The sequence below is a fragment of the Hydra viridissima genome, unplaced genomic scaffold, assembly GCF_058129835.1.
Source record: "Hydra viridissima isolate aposymbiotic clone 2 unplaced genomic scaffold, HvirCarnegie_v1 scaffold_10, whole genome shotgun sequence".
NCBI classification, from domain to species: domain Eukaryota; kingdom Metazoa; phylum Cnidaria; class Hydrozoa; order Anthoathecata; family Hydridae; genus Hydra; species Hydra viridissima.
In genome coordinates this window covers 14,143,412-14,168,213 of record NW_028324309.1, presented here as the reverse complement: position 1 = coordinate 14,168,213, position 24,802 = coordinate 14,143,412, and the positions used below count along the sequence as shown (strand labels likewise).

The 24,802-nt window shown below is 30.9% G+C and overlaps 5 protein-coding genes and 1 pseudogene across 7 annotated transcripts in view; 1 reads left to right on the top strand and 5 right to left on the bottom strand.

Annotated features, from left to right (window-relative positions):
• LOC145181174 (procollagen galactosyltransferase 1-like) overlaps positions 1-24,802 on the bottom strand; it is a 381,403-nt gene that overhangs the window by 266,048 nt on the left and 90,553 nt on the right. The gene's annotated exons all lie outside the window — the stretch shown is intronic.
• Positions 1-24,802, bottom strand: part of LOC145181173 (glycogen [starch] synthase, muscle-like) — a 361,885-nt gene that overhangs the window by 246,530 nt on the left and 90,553 nt on the right. The window lies entirely within an intron of this gene.
• Positions 1-24,802, bottom strand: part of LOC145181181 (non-structural maintenance of chromosomes element 4 homolog A-like) — a 227,620-nt gene that overhangs the window by 112,265 nt on the left and 90,553 nt on the right. The window lies entirely within an intron of this gene.
• LOC145181172 (protein zer-1 homolog) overlaps positions 1-24,802 on the bottom strand; it is a 207,822-nt gene that overhangs the window by 92,467 nt on the left and 90,553 nt on the right. The window lies entirely within an intron of this gene.
• On the top strand, positions 6,689-20,974 carry LOC149883247 (uncharacterized). 2 transcript variants are annotated; one of them, XM_090065484.1, is made up of 5 exons: positions 6,689-6,844; positions 17,671-18,088; positions 18,210-18,399; positions 18,893-19,312; positions 20,357-20,856. In XM_090065484.1, the coding sequence occupies exons 1-5, from the start codon at positions 6,813-6,815 to the stop codon at positions 20,425-20,427; spliced, it is 1,131 nt and encodes a 376-aa protein (XP_089921610.1). In that variant the 5' UTR covers positions 6,689-6,812; the 3' UTR covers positions 20,428-20,856. The 2 variants fall into 2 exon arrangements, with proteins under 2 accessions (XP_089921610.1, XP_089921611.1); XM_090065485.1 differs by having other exon boundaries at positions 6,729-6,844; positions 17,652-18,088; positions 20,357-20,974.
• Positions 22,306-24,534, bottom strand: LOC149883246 (uncharacterized; annotated as a pseudogene).

Here is a 24,802-nt window from a genome sequence, read left to right as displayed (position 1 = left end):
TTGTCTAAGCCTGTCCAAAAAACATCACAAAGTAAGGTTTGAAATTAATCAACGTTAACAACTCTTTTCGCTTTCGTTTTCTTTTTGGTTTATATCCATTTTTTAAATCAGGAGAGAGGAGGGTAGCTTTGACATTTAAGAATAATAGAGATATTACCCACATTCAGACGGAAAATAAAGTGAAAGTACCATTTTAACGAAAGTAAAACACATATTTATTGAATTAAAAAAAAAACATAATGATTGGGTACAAAAACACAAAACTTAAAATAATTTATGTAAGGAAATCAGGAGCTTTCAAAATTGAAGAGATCCAGCAGGCAAAAAGATATCTAAAATGCATCTAAAATACATCTAAAAACTAATCTAAAAGATGTCTGAATTCACGTTGTGAATGAACTCTAAATAGATGTCTATCTTATAGACGTCTTTTAGATGCATTTTATTTGATAAAAAATAAATAAAATAGACGTATATTGCACATCTTTTTATGCATCTAAAATGATGCACCACTATCAAATAAAATGCATTTAAAAAACATCTACAAGATAGACGTCTATTTAGTGTTCATTCATGAATTGAGTTCAAACATCTTTTAGATTTGCTTTTAGATGTATTTAAGGTGCATTTTAGATATCTTTTTTTTTTTGACTGAGCTAAGTTTAAAAAGTCTATAAATAATTACATACTAAAGAAAAAATTAGGTTCGAATTGTTGAAAGTTATTTAGCAATGTTGAAAAAAGACAAAAGTTTACAATGAAAAATAATGTTCTGTATTGAGTCCGCCAACTCGCTGATCCATGTCATCGGTATCTAAAATATAATATAATGTAATATCGTAAAAATAAATGCACTAATGCTTTAAAAGACATATACAATTGTTAAAAAAATATGTCTACATGAAATATATATAAATTTTCACTCGCCTTATTGTTAAATTTTAATTAAACATCAAAGATATGAGATATGACAAGTTTTTTTTAACACAAAGTAACGATGATAAGCTATTTTTTTTTTTACTTATTAACCTCTTCATCTTTAATTAGCTGAAGTGGATATAATAATAATAATAATAATAATAATAATAATAATAATAATAATAATAATAATAATAATAATAATAATAATAATAATAATAATAATAATAATAATAATAATAATAATAATAATAATAATAATAATAATAATAATAATAATAATAATAATAATAATAATAATAATAATAATAATAATAATAATAATAATAATAATAATAATAATAATAATAATAAAAATAATAATAATAATAATAATAATAATAATAATAATAATAATAATAATAATAATAATAATAATAATAATAATAATAATAATAATAATAATAATAATAATAATAATAATAATAACAATAATAATAAAAATAAAAATAATATAATAACAGTAAATGATAATAACATTTATTTAAAAAAAATAACTTTATTGATCTCAGTATATGTGACTTAACAACAATGTATCATCAATTTACCTGTATTTAACTTCCTCTCTTATATAACTTAACAACTTCGTCTTTACTAATTTTCTCAATAGAAACGTTATATGCACAACCAACCGCTTATGCAGTTTCTGGCGTTATTAAAAAACACAATATATTATTATAAAAATACACATTTGTTTTACAATTACATTTTAATCTATAAATAAAAATATCAATTTAAGAATAACGTTTTTATCTTTCAGATCATTATCATTTTAATAAAAGGTTATGCACTAAACCATGAAAATATTCAATCGCTGTAATAGTATGTAATTCATGATGGCATACAATTTTATTACTTAAAGCTCATTAAAAATTATTGTGATTATGATTTACATTGTTCATAGGTTAGTATAATTTAACTAATATTTGATAAATCTGGATGTAAGAAGGCAACACTATCACTTGATCTAGTCAATAATCCAGATTAGTTTGATTTTAATAGACGTGTGGTTTTTGGAAAAATATTTTTCACCCAAAAAATTACATTGTGAAGAAAGCCTTTGAATAAAAGTTACCAAAGGAAACGACATCAAGATTTTTCACCAACAACGAAGCAATAGTTCAAACAGATCTATCCATTTCTTCACTCATTGAGGTAATAGCAAAAAAAATAAGCAGCTATGGTATATTTAATATGGTTTTTTTGAGTCAGGATCCAACAGTCCTGATCTTAGGAAGGAAAGATCTGCGCGGATTTTGTGAAGGATATTTTTTCAACTACTGTATTTCGATACTGAATGTTTATATATTTTGAAAGTACATATGCATTAACATTCTTAAATTTCACTTAAGTAAGTTTGGGAAGTTGTATAATACCCCATTCACACCAAAAATAAAACTTGTTTTAATCGTGGTTATTTAAACTTGTGAAGCATTTTTCCGTTCACACTGCTTTTTAAAACCACGTTTCAAATAAATGAGTTAAAAAAAACGGTAGCTAAATAAAACACCGTTTTAAAAGCGAGTGTTATTAAAACTCGGTTTTGTTGGTGTGAATGGGGTGTAAGAAAGAACGTACGCATTTTTTCGTTTTACACTCGACATCAGCTTTTGCATGGTCTTCGGCTGGACTTTCTTGGTTGCTCTAAACCAGTTATTTTTGATGTCTTGGATATTTTTAGCTTCTTTTACATTTCACCTCAGTTTTCCTTTGACAACAGCCCCATATATTTCGATAAGATGAAACTCGGGACAACTTGGAAGATTGTAGTGTTTTTCAACGAAATCTACTTTATGTTTTCTAAGCCAGTTTAAAGTTATCCCAGAGTTGTGGCATGAAGCCAAATCGGGCTAAAATAATGAACTACCCGTATGTGATCTTAGAAATGGCAAAAGACGCTTCTTGAGGCATTCTTTGATATATATTTCGATATTATTTGATCCATTTTATTTAAAACTCAGTTTTTGGCGATTAAGTGCTGAAATAATATTGGTATCCTGAAAGAGATTGGAAATATGCGCCACAATAAGTTTCATCATCAATAATCAAACAAGAATTTTTAGAGAAGCAGAATAAATATGAGCTTTTACACTCGTGGAAGGCAAAGTAATGGTGGATTATATCTACCTTTCCCAAAGTTTGTTTTATTTTTTTATACGTGAAAATGCAAATTTTGTTTCTATCTTTTCTCAAGATGCAAAAAGTGTAAAGCACATCTATTATTTTCATACTAGTCAAGACATGTTAATCATTGAGTTTAGAAATTTATGCAAAATGGCTATGAAGAAACCACATGGATTCTTCGTTATATATGAAACTAATAAAGTAAAAAATAGAAAGCGTGGATGGGGATATGATACCATTTATTTTCCACAATCTTGATTTACGGAGTGGCGCGCTTAAAGTTTTTTTTGTCTTATAAAAATGGAAAGTTTTAAAGTAAAAGGAATTTTAGATTGAAGGTTTCTAATACATCTCACAAAGAAAGTATGCAAATGATATTCTCTGATAAGAATACCCTTTAATAAAAATTAAAGTACGTTGAAATCTGTACTAATGTTGGAAAACAATTATCTAGTAGAATTTACAAACACTAGATCTATTTCATTAGTAATTGGTTTTAACAGCATAAAATATACTCAAGCTTCTCAAGAACTTGAAAATCCTATAGACATACTAAAAGTAAATAGTTTTCGAGTTCACATGGATATCATTTCAGGATCTTTTGCATATAGCTCAACATCTAATGTTATTTATTCCTTTTTTCCAAATGTGTCACTTCGATATAAAATTATAGAAACTCTTTAAACTTTGTTTTTCTTCTTCCAATCATTGCAGCCGAGATTAATATCGGGTCCTGGGAAAGTTTTCCTAACGGGCCTTCATTATGATAAATTTTATACCCAGGACCACTAGAAGCGTGCTCTGATCATTGAAAATTAAAAATGAAAGTTTATTAAATCTTTTAAAAGTCAAAACTATTTAAATCTTTTAAAAAATTATTAAAAAAAATTTTTTTTACGCACACACTGGGCCCCAGGAATCTTCTCCCCCCACCCTCCTCTCGGCAGCCATCCTTCCAATATACAATTAATAAAATAGATATGAGATTGACTTATCAAGACGACTGTAAAAGCTCAATCCAATAATCACACTTTAATCACGTAAAACTATTTTGTATATTCTTATAATTGGCCACGTGTATGCATTTTCAATTGTCTCTCACCTTCATAATTCGCCATTTTAATCCATGAATCAAAGTTTTTTTGAATCAATTAAGATTTAGCATATTTCTTTAAAAGGCTCCAAATTTTGATAGAAAACCAATAAAACTTAGAGCCCTATGAAGAAATCATGGGACATTCTTTTTGTTGAGTAATACCTAATGTGGGAAAATGAGATTGAGATGCCTCAGAGTGAGCTTGTATGGGTAATGTGTGAATGCTTTGAGTGCATGCAAGTTTGCCGTGTACCGGTAAACCCACAAAATCTTCTCACTCAAGAGATCAACCCTTAAAAAGGAATCGAAAACGCAAATAAAACCAGCGTTGTTGCCTTGTTTACTCGAAACAAATTTTTTTCATTTGCGATTGACAAGCCTAAAGTAAATTCAATGGTTATGATAAAATTACAAATGATCACCATGCTCTTTGTAAGGAGTGTGGGTTCTTTCCGTAATGTTTTGAATGAAGCGTTTAAAACATTGTGCTAATCAGGGCACCGTTAAATATTTCCAGCTGATCTTCCTCATGTTTAAAAGAGATAGAGGTCAATAGCTTTAAAGGCCGTCGCACCGCATCAAACAACACTTTTTTAAAGATAACACCAATGCTAATGAAAAAGCCCTAGGACCCTTTGCTACATTGCATCCACCTCTGCATCAGTGCGCATAGTACACTTTTTTACCTTTTCTTAGAAGATTGTCAATTGATCAAGTTCTTCCAAAATGAGCGATTAGGTTATATAGTCATGTAAGTGCTAGAAAGAAACTCTGACATTAAAATGTTGCCGATATTATCTCTGAATTAGAATAATAGATCACTCACTGGAAAATAAATCCAAATGAGTTTAACAGTTGCAGGAAATTACGCAGCATTTTAAAAAACAACTGAGAAAAGACGTAAACACGAAGACTCATCAACCTGCGATATAAATAAATGAAAAGATATCGCAACAGGAAAACAAGCAAAAATTATAAAAGCTCAAAAAAGAAAGAATCTAACAGTTTTTGTTAGGAGAGGAATTGGAGAAGGATTAGAGTTTAACAAGCAGTTGAATAAAAGAAGAAAAGAAGAAGATTTTAATATTGATTGTTGGAGAATAACCAGAAGATTTAGTTAAAGAAGAGATATTTGTAATAAAAGAAGATATAAAAGAAAGAGGAGTAATTGAAATAAACAGTATTGAACACTGCAAGAAGCGTAAGAGAATATTATTTGTATATATAAAAGTTATAAGAATAAGAGTGCTACCATTACACATTAATAGAACTATTGTTGAGTTTTATCATATTATAGAATATACTGAGGACGGCGATTAATAAGTTTAGCCCTTTCAGATTAAACCTTGCCCATTCCGAACCAAACTATTCCCAAACCTCGCTCTTACCTAACCAAGTACTCCTCAGACCATCAACCTCGTTTCCAACCTCCATATACCTAATCCACATAACACTAAAGCCAAAATTCCCCTTCCCCTTTACTTCAAACAATAAAAAGAAAATAATTAATTAACATAATAATAAAAACTCCACCCTCACAATATAGCTAAAAAGATTTTTAAGCCTTTCAGGGGAAACCCTGAAATTATTTTGCCCACAAAACACTTTTTTCTCTGTTATAACTTCTTTGTTCATGGTTGAATAAAAATGCGTAAAAAATGAAATGTTCTGTTAGGCAGCAAGTTTTTTCTTAATCCGCGTGTTTTTTTTTTTTAATCCAGTCGCACAATAGATAAATTTCTTAGAAAAATGCCCAAATTTCTTAGAAAAATACCCAAAAAGTAAAGAAAAAGAGTTCATGTAAAATTTCGTTTTTTTCAGAAAAAAAGTGAGAAATTAGAAAGGAGCTTTTAGGTTTTGTGAGCGGCATAATTTTTCACAAAAACGATAAAAAATACTTAAAAGAAACTGATGTACCAAATTCTATTGATGGAACAAATAAATAATAGTTTTAAAATATAGTTTTTGTTGTTAAATTAATGAAATATTGCACATTTTAGTAATAGGTTGTTCACATATCATTTAAAATGTAAACTCTCCCATCAATATTTCGTATTAGACAACATTTTTATTGTTCGGCAAATGATTTATAAACTGGCTTTTTCCCCAAATCTCTGAAAAATAAAGTTTTTTTTAATTTAACAGACTTCTATTTTAAAATTTATTTAATGAAATAGTTAAATTGGGGCTTTATGAGCGATGTTTTTATAAACAACCATTAAACCAGTTAAAAGCCAATTAAAAAACAGATCGTTATTTTTTTGAAAGTGTGCTTTTATTAAAAGCGCACTTTCAAGAAAAACATAAATATAAAAACAAAAAAAAGATATGAAATATGGATATAAAACAACAACAACAAAAAAGTTCATTATCAGCCTTTTTGTTTTTAATTTGCTTTGTAGTCTTTCATTTAAAAAAAAAAATCCTTTTTTTGCAAAAAAAAAAGCAAAAAACGCGTGGATGATAAAGCATTTGTCGCGTGTAAAAGTTGTTTCCTTCGGTATTAAAGATCACAACTGAGTAGTGATTTCAAAGTTATAACTGAACTTTATTTCTTTTGTCTAGTTAAGACTTCATATGAAAACACAATTTTACGCGAATTGCATCATCCTTACAAAAACATCAAGAAGCAGTGATGAAATTTACTCGTTTCAGCGAAATTGAAAGGTACAACAAAAATTTTCTTACAGAATTTGGTGCTTTGTTATTTATTTTCAACTTAGAGATCCCCCCTCCGATAAAATTCACGTCAATAGAAAATGAGCCATTTACTAATTTAACACACAACTAGTTTAGACAAAGAAATCGAGTTAAGTTCATTATCGTGTTCTTTAAACAATCAAAAAAAGTTTTTTGATCGTATAAAGAACACGATAAATTCCATCAAAACAAAAAGTTAAAGTTTATTCATACTTTTTCTTGAGATACAGTTGCTAAGAAATTAGACTTTCCGGTTGAACTCTGTGTCAGTTAAAATATGTTGCTTCATATTGTCTCTCTCCACTAATATATTGTCTCTATTAACATATAGTAATTATTTAAAATATTGTCTAAAGTATTGTAATGTATAGTAAAGTATAGTAACTAACTAACTAAGTAACTACTAAAGTTTAATAAACATTTAAGTTGATATCAAAATCACGTGTCCTTTATTCTTAATAGTTTTTTTAAGCCTGATTTTATGGAATACTCTTTTGCGATTAGATATACCTATATGATTTTATCTTATATCCGTTTCTGCAAATATGGTGCAATTGGGTACTTCAACGAGAGTGTGTGCATGATAGCAGGTTTAAGCTACTATGGCGTACATTATAAGAAATCTCAGTGGGATGGTGTTTGTAACATTAAGTTGAGAAAATGTGTTAGTGACGCATTTTTTCAGGATATGCTAGACGCTTTTAAAATCGACACAACTCCATGGGCTAAAAAGCATACCATAATTCGGGGCAACTTCGTCAAGCAGTACAACTTCGTCAGGTGCTGTAAAATTAAAATAATTTTTGAATTCAATGTTTTGAAGTTCAACAGTCAAGTAAACTGATCGCAAATTAATTGAATGACAGTAATAGATTATTCTGTGCACGTAATTGATCATTTTAGGTATTTATAAACGGCGCAAACGTTGGTGTAAAATTGTTTTTTCCAGTTTATATCAAAATATCTACTTAATACCTCAGAAAAATAGGAAAGTATTTGGAGGAAAGATTTACCAGCGTTATGATCCAAGTAAGGTTGAGAATGCTCTTCAAGATATTGGTAATGGAATGTCAGTTGCATCTGCCAGCAAGAAACATTCAGTCCCGCATACAACACTTCAAGACAAGTTGCATGATCGACATTATAAAACTGTTGGACATCCTACTGCTCTGAACGCTACTGACGAGAAAGTTATTGTCGAGGCGTTGCACAGTGGGCCAGTAGGTGGTCAAAATGGGAAAAATTTTAGTTATCTAATCTTGAAAACTTATTAAGTTTTAGTATCTATATATATTAGGAGAAATTTATTGATAACTTATTTATATTAAATCCCTTAGTTACGAGGACTCTAAGCATTTGAATATTGAAATTAAAAAAAAAAAAAAAAAAAATTTTAAATAAGTAATTAACGGTGATATCAACGTTGTGTTATATTTCAATTACATCTACGTTTTTGAAAAAAAAAATTAGTACATGTTATTCTAGAGTATTTAGAGATAAGAAAAAACCAATGTGTGAAATAAATTTGTCAAAGCATGTTATCTCAGTTATACTTTGAAAATCACAGATTAAAAAAAAAAAAATTCCTTAAGAAATTTTTTTTTTGCCGCACTATAACTAATAATTACCACAATTTGCCATGTGCTGTCTTATATTTATTTGATCTATATAATGCTTCAATCGAGTTTTAATTGATTGCTCGTCCCCTTAAATCCCCGTTCAGATTTTATATACGTTTTAACTTAGTTGCTATGGTACTAAATTTTGCATAGCAACAACTCATTTTTACATTAACGTTGTTTTAAAAGTATTTTACTTCCGCTAAGTACACAATATTGGGGGTATGTATTAAAATGAGATTCACAATTCTTATGAGATTATTTTTTTTTGGTTAGTATGGATACCTTACTTTGCATAGCATAGCAGCAACATATTTTTGGTAGTTGTTAGTAATTTAATTACTAACACTAACAGTAATTTAATTACTTTTAATTTTAATTACTAACACTTGTAGTAACTTAATTAATAACAAGTATTAGTAGTCCGGGCGGCATATATATTATAACATTAAACTTTTAAATACAAAATACTTGTTACAATAATTATTTAGATATGGTTTTATTAAACTTAGACATTCATAATTTTCTCCAAAAAAACAATCTTAGTATTTCAAAACAAAATATTAATGAAGATATATCAAAATTTATTCAGCCAAAATTTGCTGATTTTAAAGAAGTTGATTTTAGACATGCTGTTCAACGATTTGTTTACTTGTATAAAAAAAAAGTGGAAATCTGCAAACTATACTGTCAAAAATTTTGAAAAGAAGTTTGTGAACTGGCTTAATGAATATTTAATTGTCAGAAAAAAAGACAATGAACCAACTGCAAGTAGTCGTGGTTGAAAACCAGTTGCATTTGATGATAGTCCTAATAAAACTAAAAAACGGCGTTTATCTTGTTTAATTGAATCTCATTCATCCAATGAATTATTTTTTGCTGCTAATAGAAAATTTAGAGATGAATCTATTGTTATTGCTGCCAAGAACATTTTAAGTATTTCAAATACAGATTAAGCAACTAAATATTCAGCAGACGAAGCACTGGCTTTAATATATGATGCAAGTCTGACAAAAGCTTCCTATCAATTGATTAGAAGTGGAGCCTTGGAGAAAGAATATAACATCTACCCTGCTTACAATGATGTCAGAGATGCAAAATTGAAATGTTATCCTGCAAAAATAACAGTGGAGGACTATTCAGCTTCAGTTCCTTTAATAGATTTAATAATTCATACTTTGATAAGAATCTGTGCAGTTCGGGAACCTGTGCTAAGGCACTTGATATTGAACGACAAAGCAACAAAAACAATGACACTAACGTCTAAGGCTAGTTTTGATGGTGCTACTGGCTAAAGTATTTATAAATAAGTTTTATCTGAACCCGACATTAACAGAGATTTAAAGCGTGAAGAATCATTATTTATTACTTGTCTAGTACCATTGGATTTGACTGGATTTAACAACATCAACGAATAGGTGCCTATTTGGAGAAATCAAAAGTCGTCCTCCACAGCCTATTGTAGACCCATAAGATTTGCATACAAAATGGAATCCAAGGATTCTGTGATTGAAGAAGATCAGTACATTAAAAGTGAGATAGAAAGTTTGGGTATGATTTTATTAGAGGTTTGCAGATCTTCTATTGAAGTGAATTGTATTATTGAAGTTACAATGATTGATAGGAAGGTTCAAACGATATTATTGTTTTATAATTTTTGATGCAATTTAAAATTTACAATGTTTTCTTGCACTATTTTTTGCTTTTATTATTCGTAAAACATTATTTACCTAAATACTCAATTGTTTTTCAATATAGGTGAGTCAAAAATCCGATAAAATATTCAAATATCAATTTACCACTTTGTAACTAAGGAGAGTATCCAGTAACTAAGCAATATAAGTATCCATAGCAACTAAATTTAAAAAATTATCACTTTTGTAAGAAGTGTGATCTCATATTGGTACTCATGCCAAAATTTAGTGAATATAGCACTTATAAAATATCTGCAGATAACAAAATAGGTTGTTGCTAAGCAAAATAAAGGTATCCATAGCAACGAAATAAAAAAATATTACCTTCATAAAAAGCACAGACATCATATTAGTACTCATACTAATTTTAGTGAATATAGCTCTAATATTAAATTAGTTACGAATTTTGTCCAGTAAAAGTGAATTCTGGCCCACTGTGCGTTGGTTAAATTGACGAAGTGGCCCTATCAGTTAACAAAGTTTGATATCCGGCTCATAATTCAAGATTATTTGAATGAAGAAGGTTGTACTGTAATTGAATTTGCCGACAACATGCCTGGTGATGATTTTATGAACAGTTTTATGTTACGTAGCAATCTCACACAACGTTTAGCTACAAACATCAGCCGTTCCGGAACAGCAGTTTCTCCTGAAATGGTTACAGAACTTTTTGAAAACGCCAGGAAAACATACCACCGGAAAAAAAAGCTGGAAAAAATACCACCAGAAAAGATTTTTAATCTTGACGAAACCAACCTGACTGACGATCCTGATGCTAAAAAATTTGTAGTTTTAAGAGGGACAAAGCGAGTCGAACGTGTTATGGAACATTCAAAAGTAGCAATACCTCTTATGTTTTGTATTTCTGCTTCTAGTGACATCCTTGCCGCCTTTGTGGTCTATAAAGCAGAAAACCTCTATGGAAATTGGTGCAATGGTGGACAAGCAGGTTCCAGATATGATGTAACAAACACTGGGTGGTTTTATTCTCGTACCTTTGAACTGTGGTTTTGTCATATTTTCCTTCCCCATCTAGAAAACATTCCTGGAGAAAAAGTTGTAACTGCACATAATCTTGCCTCTCATTTTACATCTACTGTTATATCACTGTGCAGAGAAAACAACATTTATTTTACCACTATTCCCCAAAATTCAACTCAACTGATGCAGCCATTAGACGTTGACTTTTCTTAAACCACTTAAAACTTACCGGCGAAGCGTTTTAGAAACATGGAGAAAAGAAAGTCGTGTTAGGGGAACAATTTCAAAGCAACATTCTCCTATTCTGCTCACAAAGCTATACTCAAAATTACATGCAACCGGGAAGGATATCTCAAAATCGGGATTCAGAAAAACTGGTCTGTATCTATTTGATCCAGACCAGGTTCTACCAGTTATTCCAGGAGGCTCTTCTTAACAAGATGCTGAAAATGTTGGTTGAAACCTTGATGCTACAAACTTCGAAATGTTAATAGAACACAGAGGTCAAACGGAGCAAAATAAACAATCCAGAGGGAAGAAAATTAATCCTGGTAGTGCAATTTTTCCTGAAATATAACAACCTGGTCCATCAAGACAGCTGGTACATGACGAAAATACGTGCGGAATTTGTAAATGTGAATATAACAGTTATCGTGGTCCAGATTAAATACAATGTGTTTCATGCCTCCAGTGGATATGCAGAGTTTGTAACACTTCTTCTGAGGAGCCGAAGTACATTTGTGATCGGTGTTTAGAGGACTAAGTTTGAATACTGCTTTCTGGAACATTATGCAATTGTAATACTTTATTGTAAATGTTGTTATATGTTCACTGATTATAATTAGAAATGTTTTAAATCCAGAGCCTTTTATTTAATACACATAAGACTGTTTGTCGAACTTAAAATTTTGTAAATTACATTCACTTTTTATGATCGCAACAGAATCAAAGTAAATTAAGGAGATATCCTTAACTTTTATTATTTTTGATATCTCTACAGAGTCATAAATAATGAATTATAATTTAAAACAAGCCGAGGTTGCACAAGAGCTGCCCAACTTCATAAAAAATTTATATTTCGGCACATGACGAAGTTGCCCCTAAGTCAGGGCAACTTCGTCACTCTTCATAATGATATTTCAACTACTTTTTTTATTAAAGCGGGAAATTAAAGTGAAGCGTTAAGGGGCATGCTGCATTGTAACAAAACTAACAGGCTCATTTTCATTTTCCGTTCTGAAATCATTAGAAAGAAAAAAAGAAGCTCAAAAATTGACTAAGTTTCCGCGAATTACGGTATTTTCAGAAGGGCTATTTTAACGGAAAAAAAAAAATCTCATTTCTTAACACTGCTGCTTTTGCCACTTTGACATGGTTTTTATATTGGTTACCTTATTCTGTTTGGCTTTGAGTTTTTGTTACTAAAAGGGGAAAGAAAAACCTATTGCACGTCTATACAGTATTTTTAATTTAAAAGTGCTTTTTCAAAAAATAACTCTTACGTTTCATTTATTCATTTCTTAAAAGTTTGCCAAATGTGCTGATAAATCTCTGGGAACTGCACAGTTTTAATACAAAGCATATTGTTCATTACAAAGTTTACAGCAAAGAGCAACAAGGCTTAGTGTTTGATGCGTTTATTTTGGTTTTAAATGACTAAATTATCAAAGGAAATGTAAAACTTACTGACTTATTCTTCGCTATTGATGTTTAACATGCAGAATAGTTGGGCTAAAATATTATTAAAACTAAAATGGTGAAAGAAAAGTTAACAGAAGAGGCTATACTAAGTTCATTAATAGGTGGCAATTTAGTCCAGATTACTGGAGTTTCAGAATTAAAATCAAAAAGAACCAAATCTGTATAAAGGATGTCTTCTCAAATACTGCTGAATCTACAGAGTTTTTTTGGAACTTCCCAATGCCTATAAAGTTCATTCGCATTAAATTGTATTAGAAAATAAGTATTTGAAATATTTATCTCCAGTCTCCAGTCATATGTTGAACCCTTCTATATTGCATAATTAGTTCAGTTTAAAAGAAAGGAAATGTCAAAAGTAGACTGCGGTAGTGGAGCTCAGTGAATCCAGATTTTAGCAATAGTTGAGGGTATTCCTAAGTCCATCTGGACTTTAGGAGTAGTTGTATGAAAACAAAAGTGAAATTAAATTACTTATTATATAACCTTAGACTTAAAATAAGCAAACATTGTCAAAGATTATGCTTTGACCTCTGGATACCTTCGGACATTTGAAAGTCTTAATTACTGGGCTTAGAGGTGTAAACATTATTGATGTCTATCCACATTTTATTGTGAACCACATTGCTGAAAATGTTTAGAGAACAAGCTGGCGAAGCAATGCTTGCTATATCTAAACCTACCTGGAAAAGATGTAAAGTCAGTATAGATCATATTAAAAACGGGGAGAAAGATAAAAAGTTCAACCAGTTTTTAAATAGGAAACTTTTTTTAAATGGGAAAAAAATCTTTTATGAAAATTTTCTTTGCATTACTCTAAAGCTAAAAAAAAAAAAACAAAATAAATCCGAAAAACTTTTTTAAGAGCGGGGGCATTCATTAGCTACCCTCTTTTTTAAGTATTGCGTCGTGTTTTTCTTTGATAAAAACAGCCACCTTCAACGCGTGAACTGCAGTCTGCTTTCAGCCAACTTCTAGCTTTCTATTTTAATTGAAAAAATCAAATTATGCTAAAATCTAAAAGTTGCGCGGAAGAATATCAAATAAAAAAATACAAACAGCATGCAATATCGGTTAAAACTAGTGTTAGATAAGGGGAAGACGATTACGACATGATTTATTTTGAAAGCTTGGGTTATCATTCATATATATACTTTTTAAAACAGGTTAGAATGAAATAGAGGGTAGAATGAAATAGTTATGACTATGCTTATTCTTTTGTTCTTAATTAATTATTCTTTTGTTCTTAATTAATTATTCTTTTGTTCTTAATTAATTATTCTTTTGTTCTTAATTAATTATTCTTTTGTTCTTAATTAATTATTCTTTTGTTCTTAATTAATTATTCTTTTGTTCTTAATTAATTATTCTTTTGTTCTTAATTAATTATTGAATAAACTTTTAGCAAATACTTTTTGATCATGTTGTAGAGGATTTTTTTCTGAATGAGATGATATCAAATTTTAATTTAAAAAAAAAAAGGAAATAAAAGTTTTGGAAATTAAATTTGATATTAATCAACTTAATAAGTTTACTGGTAGAACTTTTTACGCTGGTCAAGAATCTTTTTTTCAAAATTAAATTTGCTATTCAGGGAAAAAAGTTATGAGATAAAAACGAAAACGAAGACGTGGGGTTGAATGAAATACGCTAATTGCTCACTTGTTAAATGCGGCTTTTGTTAACTTAATCTCAAGTGACCAATCAATGTCTATGATTTTTTTGTATAAATTTTAAATCAATTTGTGTTAAATCTTTTCTAATATAAAATATGCCTCGAAACAAGTTGCTCTCAAAGAAAAAAGAAAAACCATATATCGAAGAGCAAGTTGCGCTTGCAGTGGCCAAAGTACAAAGCGGTGAATTTTCACTTAACAAAGCTGCTCAATCATTCAGCATACCAGTAGCAACTCTTCACAGGCGTGTCCACCGCATAGGTGAAACAATTGGGAGTGGTTCAAACACGAGATTGTCGCAACAACTTGAATCAACTTTGGTAGATATCCTAATCAAATTATGCGATTGGGGCTTTGGTAGAACTTACAATGACTTCATCACACTAGTTACCGACTATTTGCAACACCAAGGTCAATCTCATTTGTTTCCTAATGGTACCACAGGGAGAGATTGGTATAAGCTTTTCATAAACCGGTGGAGTCATAAGTTAAGCATGAGGACGATAGGCAATATTTCATCACTTAGAGCCGCTTCTTGCACACAAGAAATAGTTGCAAAGTATTTCAACACACTGCAAAAAGAATTCAACGAAGCAGGAATCAGTGAAAGTACTCCATGTCATTTGTGGAAATTTGATGAAATTGGATTTTCTGGTGATCAAGGCAAGCAACATATAGTTTTCCGGCGTGGTGCAAAAAGACCATTGAAATTGGTTGGCAACAATGAAAAAATCCATTACACAGTTGGAAATTGCATCAATGCTGCTGGTAATCGTCTTGCTCCATATGTTATTTTTAAATCAAAAAAACCTCTGTACAGATATTGGTGCTTGAGTGGTCCAGACGATGCCGTTTACGCCATATCTCCATCCGGATGGATGGAAGATAAGCAATTTATGAATTGGCTCACTGGCGTGTATGTTCCTGCCATTAAAAAAACTCCAGGTAAGTAGCTTAATCTTTACTTTAATCAATTAATTACTTAAATAAATCTAATTATAGTTATCCAATTATAGACATTCTTATTCTAGTCTTAGATGGACATGTGACATAAGTCACCTATCGGGTCGTACTTATTTGTATCAAAAACAATATCTTGTTAATTTGCTTACCAGCTCATTCATCACACGTTCTGCAGCCACTAGATGTCGGTGTTTATTGTCATGTCAAAAGAGTTTGGCGCAAATTACTTCAACAGTTTTATGCAGAGACAAAGTTAAGCAACTTATCAAAAGAATGTTTTAGCCAACCGCAAGCAAACCTTTTTAGCACTGGTGAAGGTTTTACACACACCTAAATAGTTAGTGGATTTCAGAATATTGGCTTGTTTCCACTTGACATCAGTAAAATTGATCAGTCAAAATTGCAAAATGCTAATACGTTTGAAACACCGTCATCTCAACCTAAGTCTTCATCATCTCAACCACCAGAATCTATGAAAGCACCACAACCGTTACTAGCACCAGGAACTACACCATCTCAGCCACTGCTATCTGAATATCAACAACATCTAGCATCAGCATGTGTTACATAGCATCAGCTTTAAAGTCACCTCCAAAGCCAACTCGCCTGCAAACAACCTTCAATAGTCTAGTAACTCCGGTTTATCAAAAGGAAATTCAAAAAGAGGTTGAAAAACAATTGCAATTGGCCCAATCGCTTGCAGCAGCTTTGCAACAAATGTTTCGCATCCATCACGTTGACACAAAAAAACGAAAAAATGTTGATGTACCAAGGTTCGATGGGGAGTGTCTCAGTAAATCTGAAATACTCGGAAGATTGAAAGATGCTTAGAGCAAAAAAGCAGCAAAGCAAGCTAAAAAACAACGTAAGGTAAGCTTTAATGACGAGCTGCAAATAAATCAAGCAACAACAGCAACTCCAACAACAATAACAGCTGCAAACCAAGTGAAGTGTAAAAAGTGCCGTAAATTTTTAGGCAAAGCTTCAACAAGTCAATATATTGAATGGCATAAATGTGAAAATTCGAAATGCAAGGCTTGGCTTTGTCAAATATGCATACCAAAGCGATATGTAAAAGGCGCTGAGTTTTATTGCACCAAAAAGTGCCTCACAAGTGACAATTTAGCTCAACCTCTAGAACCTCTTTACGACTCAACATCACAAGAAAATTTTTTTTTTTATTTGGTTGTTTTTAATTGTTATTAATGGTTATTTTTTAAATCATTATTATTGGTTGCTTTTTGTTTTTTTTTAGTTAAGTGTTGTTTTAATTACACATAGATTTGCGTATTTCATTCTCCCCGAATGTGGGGGTAAATGAAATAACTTTTTTTTTCAATTAAATAAAGTTTCTTAAAAAAGCGAAGGAGTAAAATGAATAAGTTCCCAAACATGAAATCATAAATTGTGTTATTACCATTGGTTTTTCTTATTATTGAAAGTGGGACGAAGGGAGGGGAAGGGGGAATTTAATACTAATTTTATCAATTATTCCTCTTGTCAATTATATAACGAGTATTTTTTCTTATTTTTTTTTTATTTGAAACGGTCAAAATTTGCATATACTTTTCTTTAATCCCAATATTTCTTCTGATCTCTGTTTAATTCCTTCCTTCTTCTGTTTCTTAAAAAAAACTTTCCTGTTTTTCTCTTTTGTTCACTTATAAAACCTTTAAAACTCTTCTTAAAAACTCTTCTTAAAAAACCCTCTTAAAAAAATCTCATTTTACTTCCCTTCATTTTAATTTTTGCTTATTTTTGGTTATGACACCAAATGATCGTTTATTTACATGACAGGTTAAGTAAGTCTCCCTGTGTACTTTTCTTCCCAGCCGTTATTTTTAAATTTTTCTTCATTAAGCTTTATCTTCATTTCATTTATTTACATGACAGGTTAATACGCCGTCATGTGTACGTCTTTTCCTTTGGTTCAAACTTAGTTATTCCTGCTCACAATATTTCTATATATAAATATTGTGGGGAAGAATAGAGAAAATGTAAATAAAAATTAAAAAAATTAATATAATAATAACACAGCTATAATTACGATACCTTTATCTCTAAGTGTTTCTGATTGTTGTTTCTACTGTTCTTTCTGTTTGTTGTTTGCTTCGCAATATTTACTTTATACTTAACATTTAAGTTTCACCAAACACTTTAAGGGAAGTTGAGTTTAACGGCGTAGCCGAATCTCCTGTTGTTTCGCAACCTTCAAATAGTTTTGGTCGATTACCAAAGGATATGAAAAACAATAGAATTTATTATCCTAAACCAATGAAACTGAGGGTATCCGCATGGCCGATATGTGTTACTTTATTATTTTTACCATTATTGCTGGCAGTCAGTGGTTTCTTGTTTTACCTAGACCCGATAATTGGTGGATCATCTTTAGGATTTACGTTCTTGATTATTATTATACTAATTAGCTACATAACATGCAGTTTTAACTGCAGACGAAGATTTATGAGATGGTTAAAGTGTATGTATGAAAACTGTTGCTGCCGAATCGATTTCACGTCAAAACTTAGTTTAGCTGATGCAATTGGACGGTATGAGGAGCAACCAGTTTTATTGAGCAAAGTGAGCTTTTAGTTGATTGATAGTAAAAGCGCCTGTTTTTTTCAATTTTTTATATAAGTCTTTTTTCACGTTTCAATAACAAAGGGTTTTGTAATTACAACTAAATCTACAACTTTTATAGGAGATTACCGATGTTGTTATCAAGCACCCTTTCTTGGTAGCAATTATGGAAACATTATGTAGTGAGATGCCACATTTCTTCTTCTCTTACCTTATATCCGGGAGTTTGAGAGAAGGGTTCGGAAAAATTCTTCCATCAACATCACTTCTGGCAACTGACTATGATATAATGCTCATTCCTGATGGTGTAGGTAAAACTGGCTTTTATGTCTTTAACAAGGGTTTTCCATTTAAACTAACACATAGAAAAACCTTGTTGCTTATTTGTTATTTTACATATCTTATTGCGAGCTACACGCTGGTAAGGTTGTACTACATAAAGTTTGCTGAAAATGAATCAGCTAGTTTCCGATTTGATATTTGACCGCGCGCAGGTTGAAATTTCGTTGTGATTTGTTACATAAACGCTTTATTATCTCCTTATAAAACTATAGATATTTGTATTGTTCACTAGCTTAAAGTTTTATTAACTTTTAAGTAATTATCTCCACAACCCTAGTTAATATCATTCACTAAAACTTTTATTGATCTTTGAGTTTTGATAACATTTATAATCTAAGTATTTAAATTTCGTGTGAATGGTGCTTTAAACTTAAGAAAAGTTTACTTTTAAAACGGTGAAAATTAAAAACTGTATTCAACACCTTTCTAGTAGTCAAACTTTTATTTTTTATGTTACTTTAGACGTAAATGGATGCAAATCTCAGGAGACATCAGCGGTGTTTACCACTGATGAAACAGAAATTGAGAAGGGATATGTTTGGTTGAAACTTGAAGATAAATGTTTGGAACAATGGGAAAAGTTTTGTCTTCGAAGACGCGTTGCTAATGAAGGATGCAGTTTCCTCTCATCAAAGCTCTTTATTAATAATTTAAAAAAAATAATTACTCAATCAACAGAGATCCATCATTTTGTTTCTAAACAATTTAATTCAAGATTTGAGAACGTATGTATTACTGGAGTTAACAATGGCCCCGCCTTGAACATTGAGGTTAAACTTGTGAAGCAAGGCGGAGTCTTTTCTAGGGACAAATGGCAGCAACTATTTGACGCAGACTTCACTCTCGCTCTTCATTGCAGATTCTGGCCTGAGGTGGCCAAAGGTAGGTTGAGTAAAATGTAAAATCAAATTAAACCGACCATCCGTATTTATTACAATTGTTCTAGTGCTTGATGTTTTCTCAAAGGGCTTTATTATGAGTTTAGAAGTTGGTTGCTTTATATACAAAACAGTAGTGCAAAGCATTTGCAATAAATGAATATTGGAGCTTGATATCGGAGCAGTATAGAATCCCATGATCATTTTAAGAAAATCCAGTTTATCTATTTATTTTTTTTTAGCAAAAATTGATATTTCAACACACCTAATTTCTTCTGATCTGAATATCATATATCCAAAAGCGTTGACTGATCGCCTCAGATAAGTTTTTACTGCTACTGAAGGGGACCTTACGATGCTTGTCTGATTTTTTCCTATTTTTCGCTGTTCGTTATAGTTTTAACTTTTACATAGCTCTTTCTGAGATAAAATATGGACAAACTGATGAGTCTTGCGATACTTCTTCATCATCCTAAACCTTTCTTGTTTGTTATACTTTTCTCGCATCGAGAGTTCTTTTCTTATCTTCAGGAAACTGTGATGTTTAAAAAAAACATTTTCACTTGAAAATTATTGATTAGGTAAGAGCAGCTTAATTAACCAGCTTTTATTTTTAATCATGAGTAGACAACATCAAAATCAACAAGACAGCTCTATTTGGCTAGCTAAATCAGTTTTATGCTGAGATTTTATGGTGAACTTCATAAATAACAAAGTGCTTCTCGGGGAAAGTTGACATTATTTCTCATAATGCATTTTTGAAGTAAAGCTAAAACTATTTTAAAGAAGATATACAAGCCTAAACTGCATAATATTCTGATCATTTGAACATGTTTAAGGAGAAAAACATTTTACAAAACGATTTCAATTGTTAGCACTGGCAAATATTGTACTTATTGTAGCAATATATTACATGTTAACTTGCTGTTCTTCTGCTAATCCGTTTTTTGTAATTAGGCAAAAAGAGAAAAAGGTTTTTTAAAAAAACATTTTTTTTAAACTTTAGCATACGGCTGTACTTTTTAATGAGTTATCTCCTTTTTTTCAGTGATATGCTCCAAGAGCTCCAACAAAGATTGCGTGAAAGAAACTGCCCGAATTACTGGATACCACAAATGAACCTTTTCAAGGATTTTACAGAGCTAGATTATCACTTAAAGGAAATGATTGTAGATATGGTTAAGACTCAACCCGTCGCTTTTGTTGCCGATGGTTATCTTGAATATATCCGCTACTTCACTTTAAACTGTTGTTATTGCGGAAAGAAAGGATATATTGAAGATACCAATACTCAATATTTTGTAAATGACAAAGATTTAGAGGAGCCATGCTGCATCTTTTCAGTTTGTACGTGTGCCAACACAAGTTCTTCTTGTTTATGTGGTCCGTGCGGTTACGATCGAATCAGTTTAGATGTGCACTAAAAGCTAGTAGCTATTTTTTTTTGAGTGGTCTTTTGCAGAACTTTGAAAAAATATTTTCTCTATAGAATGTTATTTTCAATTTTTAAAAGCTTGTAATATTTCAAGATAGTGCAAAACATACTGTTATCAATTGATTCGTTTTTCAGATGTAAAACAAACTATGCTTCATTATTAGATAATGAGAAATATAATGTGAGCTAGGGTTTTGTACTTAACTATTAGAAGAAACATGCCACACAAAACTTTGTATGGGTTTCCGTTGCTTAATTTTGAATTAAACTTAGAACTATTAAAGTATTCATGATTATAAGAGGTTACAGTATACACTCTTGTTAACCATTAAAGGACGACGGGGTATTTTCTACCCCAGAAGACTGTACTTTTACATGCCGGAGATACAAACTGCGTCTATTTGATTTGCAACATTAGAACATCTATAAGTATTATACATTAGGGTACAGCGAGAATTTTTTTTTCTTCTAAAAGCTTAAGAAAAGGTGTATTCTTATGTAAAATCAAATTTTAAATAGGGTTTCCTTAAAAAAATCTTTGATCGGAAAAAGTTTTGATACCCAAATTTTCACTTTTAGAAATTGCAAAATTTAGTAAAATCTTATTTGTCACATTTGTCCTTTGTTATGCTTTACATGTCCTTCTTTTTCATTGCGATGAAATATTAAATGCAAATAATGTTTCTAGACCAATTGCAAGCTTTTTTGATACTTGTTTCAAAGTCATTATCTTGCATGAATCCTACCAGCAATGCAGATTCTGGACATTTCAGGGGAGAGGGTCTTCAATTTTCAATGAGGTTTCAATGATTAACAAATTTGCTTATAACAGTTGTTTTTTTTGTTTCATTAGAAACAAAGGTGGTGCCAGTGATGCGGTTTCCCCAAAAAACAGGAGGTCTATCCCATCTTAATCAAATAATAATTTGATAACACTACTATAACACTATTAAAAAAACAATAAATAAAACAACATATCTTTCAAATCTATTGACATTGAAAATTTATTAAAATTTCTTTCTTTGTTTTAAAAACAGGTAGCAACTCTCTATGTTGAGCTCTAGCTCTAATATATCCATCTCTTGCATCTGGTCCAACTACTGACATGGATGCTACTGTCACTTGTTTTACAGCACGCTCGGTACTTTGAGTATGAATTTTAGCAGAAGGAGTTATTAGAGGTGTCAATCTTAGCAATACCAACTTATCTTTAGTGAGCGAACAAGTAAAAACCGGTTCTTGTACTACACCATTTTCCCATTTGACTAGCTCTTGAAGAGTAGTTGCTTCAAAGTTCAGTTTAGGTATTTTTCTTGGTCTGATTCGCATGTCTCCAAGGATATTATTACCCCTTTGTTCCAAAATTCGGTCAACTGCAAAGTTGCGGTCTTCTGCATTATTACTAGATAATAAAGAGATTAATAAACTTTCATGGTTCGCATACCAAGCGCCTAACTGGATGTAGGGAGTCACAATTTCTCTTACTATAACAGGTTGATTTCTAAGAATTCTCAATTGAGTCAGAATGTGATTGGAAGCATCTTCAAGTCTGTCTTTAACTTTAATGTCAAAAAAAAGTTTAAAGTAAAATTGTAAACAAAATAATACAAGTAACTCAAGATTTTTCAAATTCTGATCAGTTAAGTCATGTTTCCTTGTCCACATAAAGACTATTCTCATGCCAGTAGTGAGCCATCTGGCATGACTTAAGGGGCCACATTGAATTTCTCTAAGATTAGGTGGCAATACACCGATCTTAACTGCTTTACATAACTTGTAGGTTTGTTTTTGATCTGTTGACATATTTTTTAGTATTGTTTCTGGAATGTCAACAAAGCTCTCTCCTTCTGGAAGAGCTTTAAATTGAGGATTGTACTCCATTTTATTAACATCAGCAAGACATTTTCCCACAGGACCTACAAAGCCAGTACTACATGATGTTAGTCCATCAATTCCTTCTATTAGGTGACGCAAAAATAACTCATTTGAATGAAGCATGCATATGGTCCAGTGGCATTTGTGACCTAACATCTTTTCAAGATGTGTTATAGCACCACCTTTCCAGCCAGTGTTAATTGAAGTACTATCAGCTCCAAGTACTAAACATGATTCAGTAAGATTATATTGTTGCAGCAAATTATAAACACCTTCAGCAATCTTTTTAGCTGGCTTATCTGAATGAGTATGTGCATTTGGAGTAAAATGACCAAGATATCGACCACCAGGTTCTATAGTCACAGTAATGTGTTGCTCTTTGATAATAATAGGATGTAGTTGTCCATTTGAATCATTTATCATCGCTCTTGTTGAATCTTTTCTTTCATCAAAGTAAATGCCAATATTATCTGCTTTTGGAAGATTAAAATTGTCATTATTCTTTGCTACTACCATGATTTTTTTTCTTGCTCTCGTCAACTTAGAAGGATCACAAGCAAGGTAAGAGTATTCAGGGGTGAGAAATCCTGCTTCAACTAAATCTTGCAGATAACTTGTAGCAATTGCTGCAGTTGCGGCAGGTGAAATCCCAAACCTATAAAATAAAACTAGTTTATATTTATTTTTATTAATTCGTTATCCGAACTTTTGCTGCTCAACAAAATAATAATCTATATGATTACCTTATACTAGCCATTGCTGTGTTTTTTATTGACATAGTGTTTTTTCTTGACTTCTTTTCTAAAAATCGTGTTACAAGGAAAGCATAGACACCTAATTTATCCTTTAGAAGCCTTTCAACCAACAATTTAATTTCATTGTCTTGTTTTAAAGTAAAGTTAACATTAACTGGATTATAGTTGCCATTGAGTGAAATATCAGGAGAAATACTTTTTTGATATTCTTCATATAATTCTATATCTTGTTTTTCTGTGACCTAAAACCAAACTTTTACAAATATTATTTTTGTTTTATGTGTGTGTGTGTGTGTGTGTGTGTGTGTGTGTGTGTGTGTGTGTGTGTGTGTGTGTGTGTGTGTGTATATATAATTTGCTATATAAACAAAGAAAATATTTACTATTATGAAATTATATTTACCTCAAAGGATGCTTGATCATCTTGTAGTTTTTTCATTCTTTTCTCATAAGCTTTTTCGTCACTGATTTTTCTCTTATATTTTTTTCTAAGTTTCGTTGTCTCAATTTTATCAGCATGTCCCATTTGCATGTCAGACTTTTCACCTGTCTTATTTCTTTGACTGTATAACCACCTGAGCTCCATAGTTGGAATTTTTTTAGAAAAAATACAGGTGCAATTTATATGTGCTTTACTTTTACAATTTTGGGGGGAAGAACACCCAGACATATCATGTTCACACAGAAGAATCTTATGAGGACATGTTATGAGGTCCATTAGCTTATCTAACTTCAATATAAGTTCTTCTTTTACTTTTGCCTTAGTTCTTCCCCATGCAACGTTTTCTACTTTCTCCCAAAGGGTTTTAATTCTATAATAAAGTGATTTCTCACCAATAATAACTGGCTGTTGAAACTTAACATTTGCTTTTCTCCATTGAGCAAGAACAAATGGAATCAGATCGCTAGCAAGATCTTTGTTAGAATATTTATTATGGTGTAGATTGCATGTCATGCTTTTTTGTTCTTTTAGTAAAATCCCTTTTTGAATAACTGCTCTGTTTGTAGGCAGCTCACTAGGAATAAAATCTTTTCCAGGTCCAATAAAATCTGAAATTGCAGTGGTGGATGATCTAGTCTTAACTTTTGACATTTATGAATATCTCAATTAAATAACTAATAATGAATAAAATAGTAACAAAGTTCGATCTTGTATAAAGCTTTTATACAGCGGAGAGCCAAGTAAAAATATCTTTTAAAATTAATTCGGCGCTGCGCTTATTAGGAGAGTTTATTACATAAAAACGGATTTTGTTTACTTTATAATAATTTAAGTTTTTTTCATTTTAATAATCTGTAAATATGAAAATTTGGGTATCAAGACGTTTTCTTATCAAAAAGTGGTCCATAACAAACCTACCTTGAAATTTAATTTTACATAGGAATACACCTTTTCTTAAGCTTGAAATTTATTTTTTTCAAAAACATA

What these genes read in the sequence shown, in the direction of transcription:
- LOC149883247 (XM_090065484.1), top strand. Translation starts at nt 6,813, where the DNA reads ATGAAATTTACTCGTTTCAGCGAAATTGAAAG. An exon ending in CGTTTCAGCGAAATTGAAAG is followed by an intron (nt 6,845 to 17,670) that starts GTACAACAAAAA and finishes AAACACTTTAAG; the next exon opens with GGAAGTTGAGTTTAACGGCG. An exon ending in GCTCATTCCTGATGGTGTAG is followed by an intron (nt 18,400 to 18,892) that starts GTAAAACTGGCT and finishes ATGTTACTTTAG; the next exon opens with ACGTAAATGGATGCAAATCT.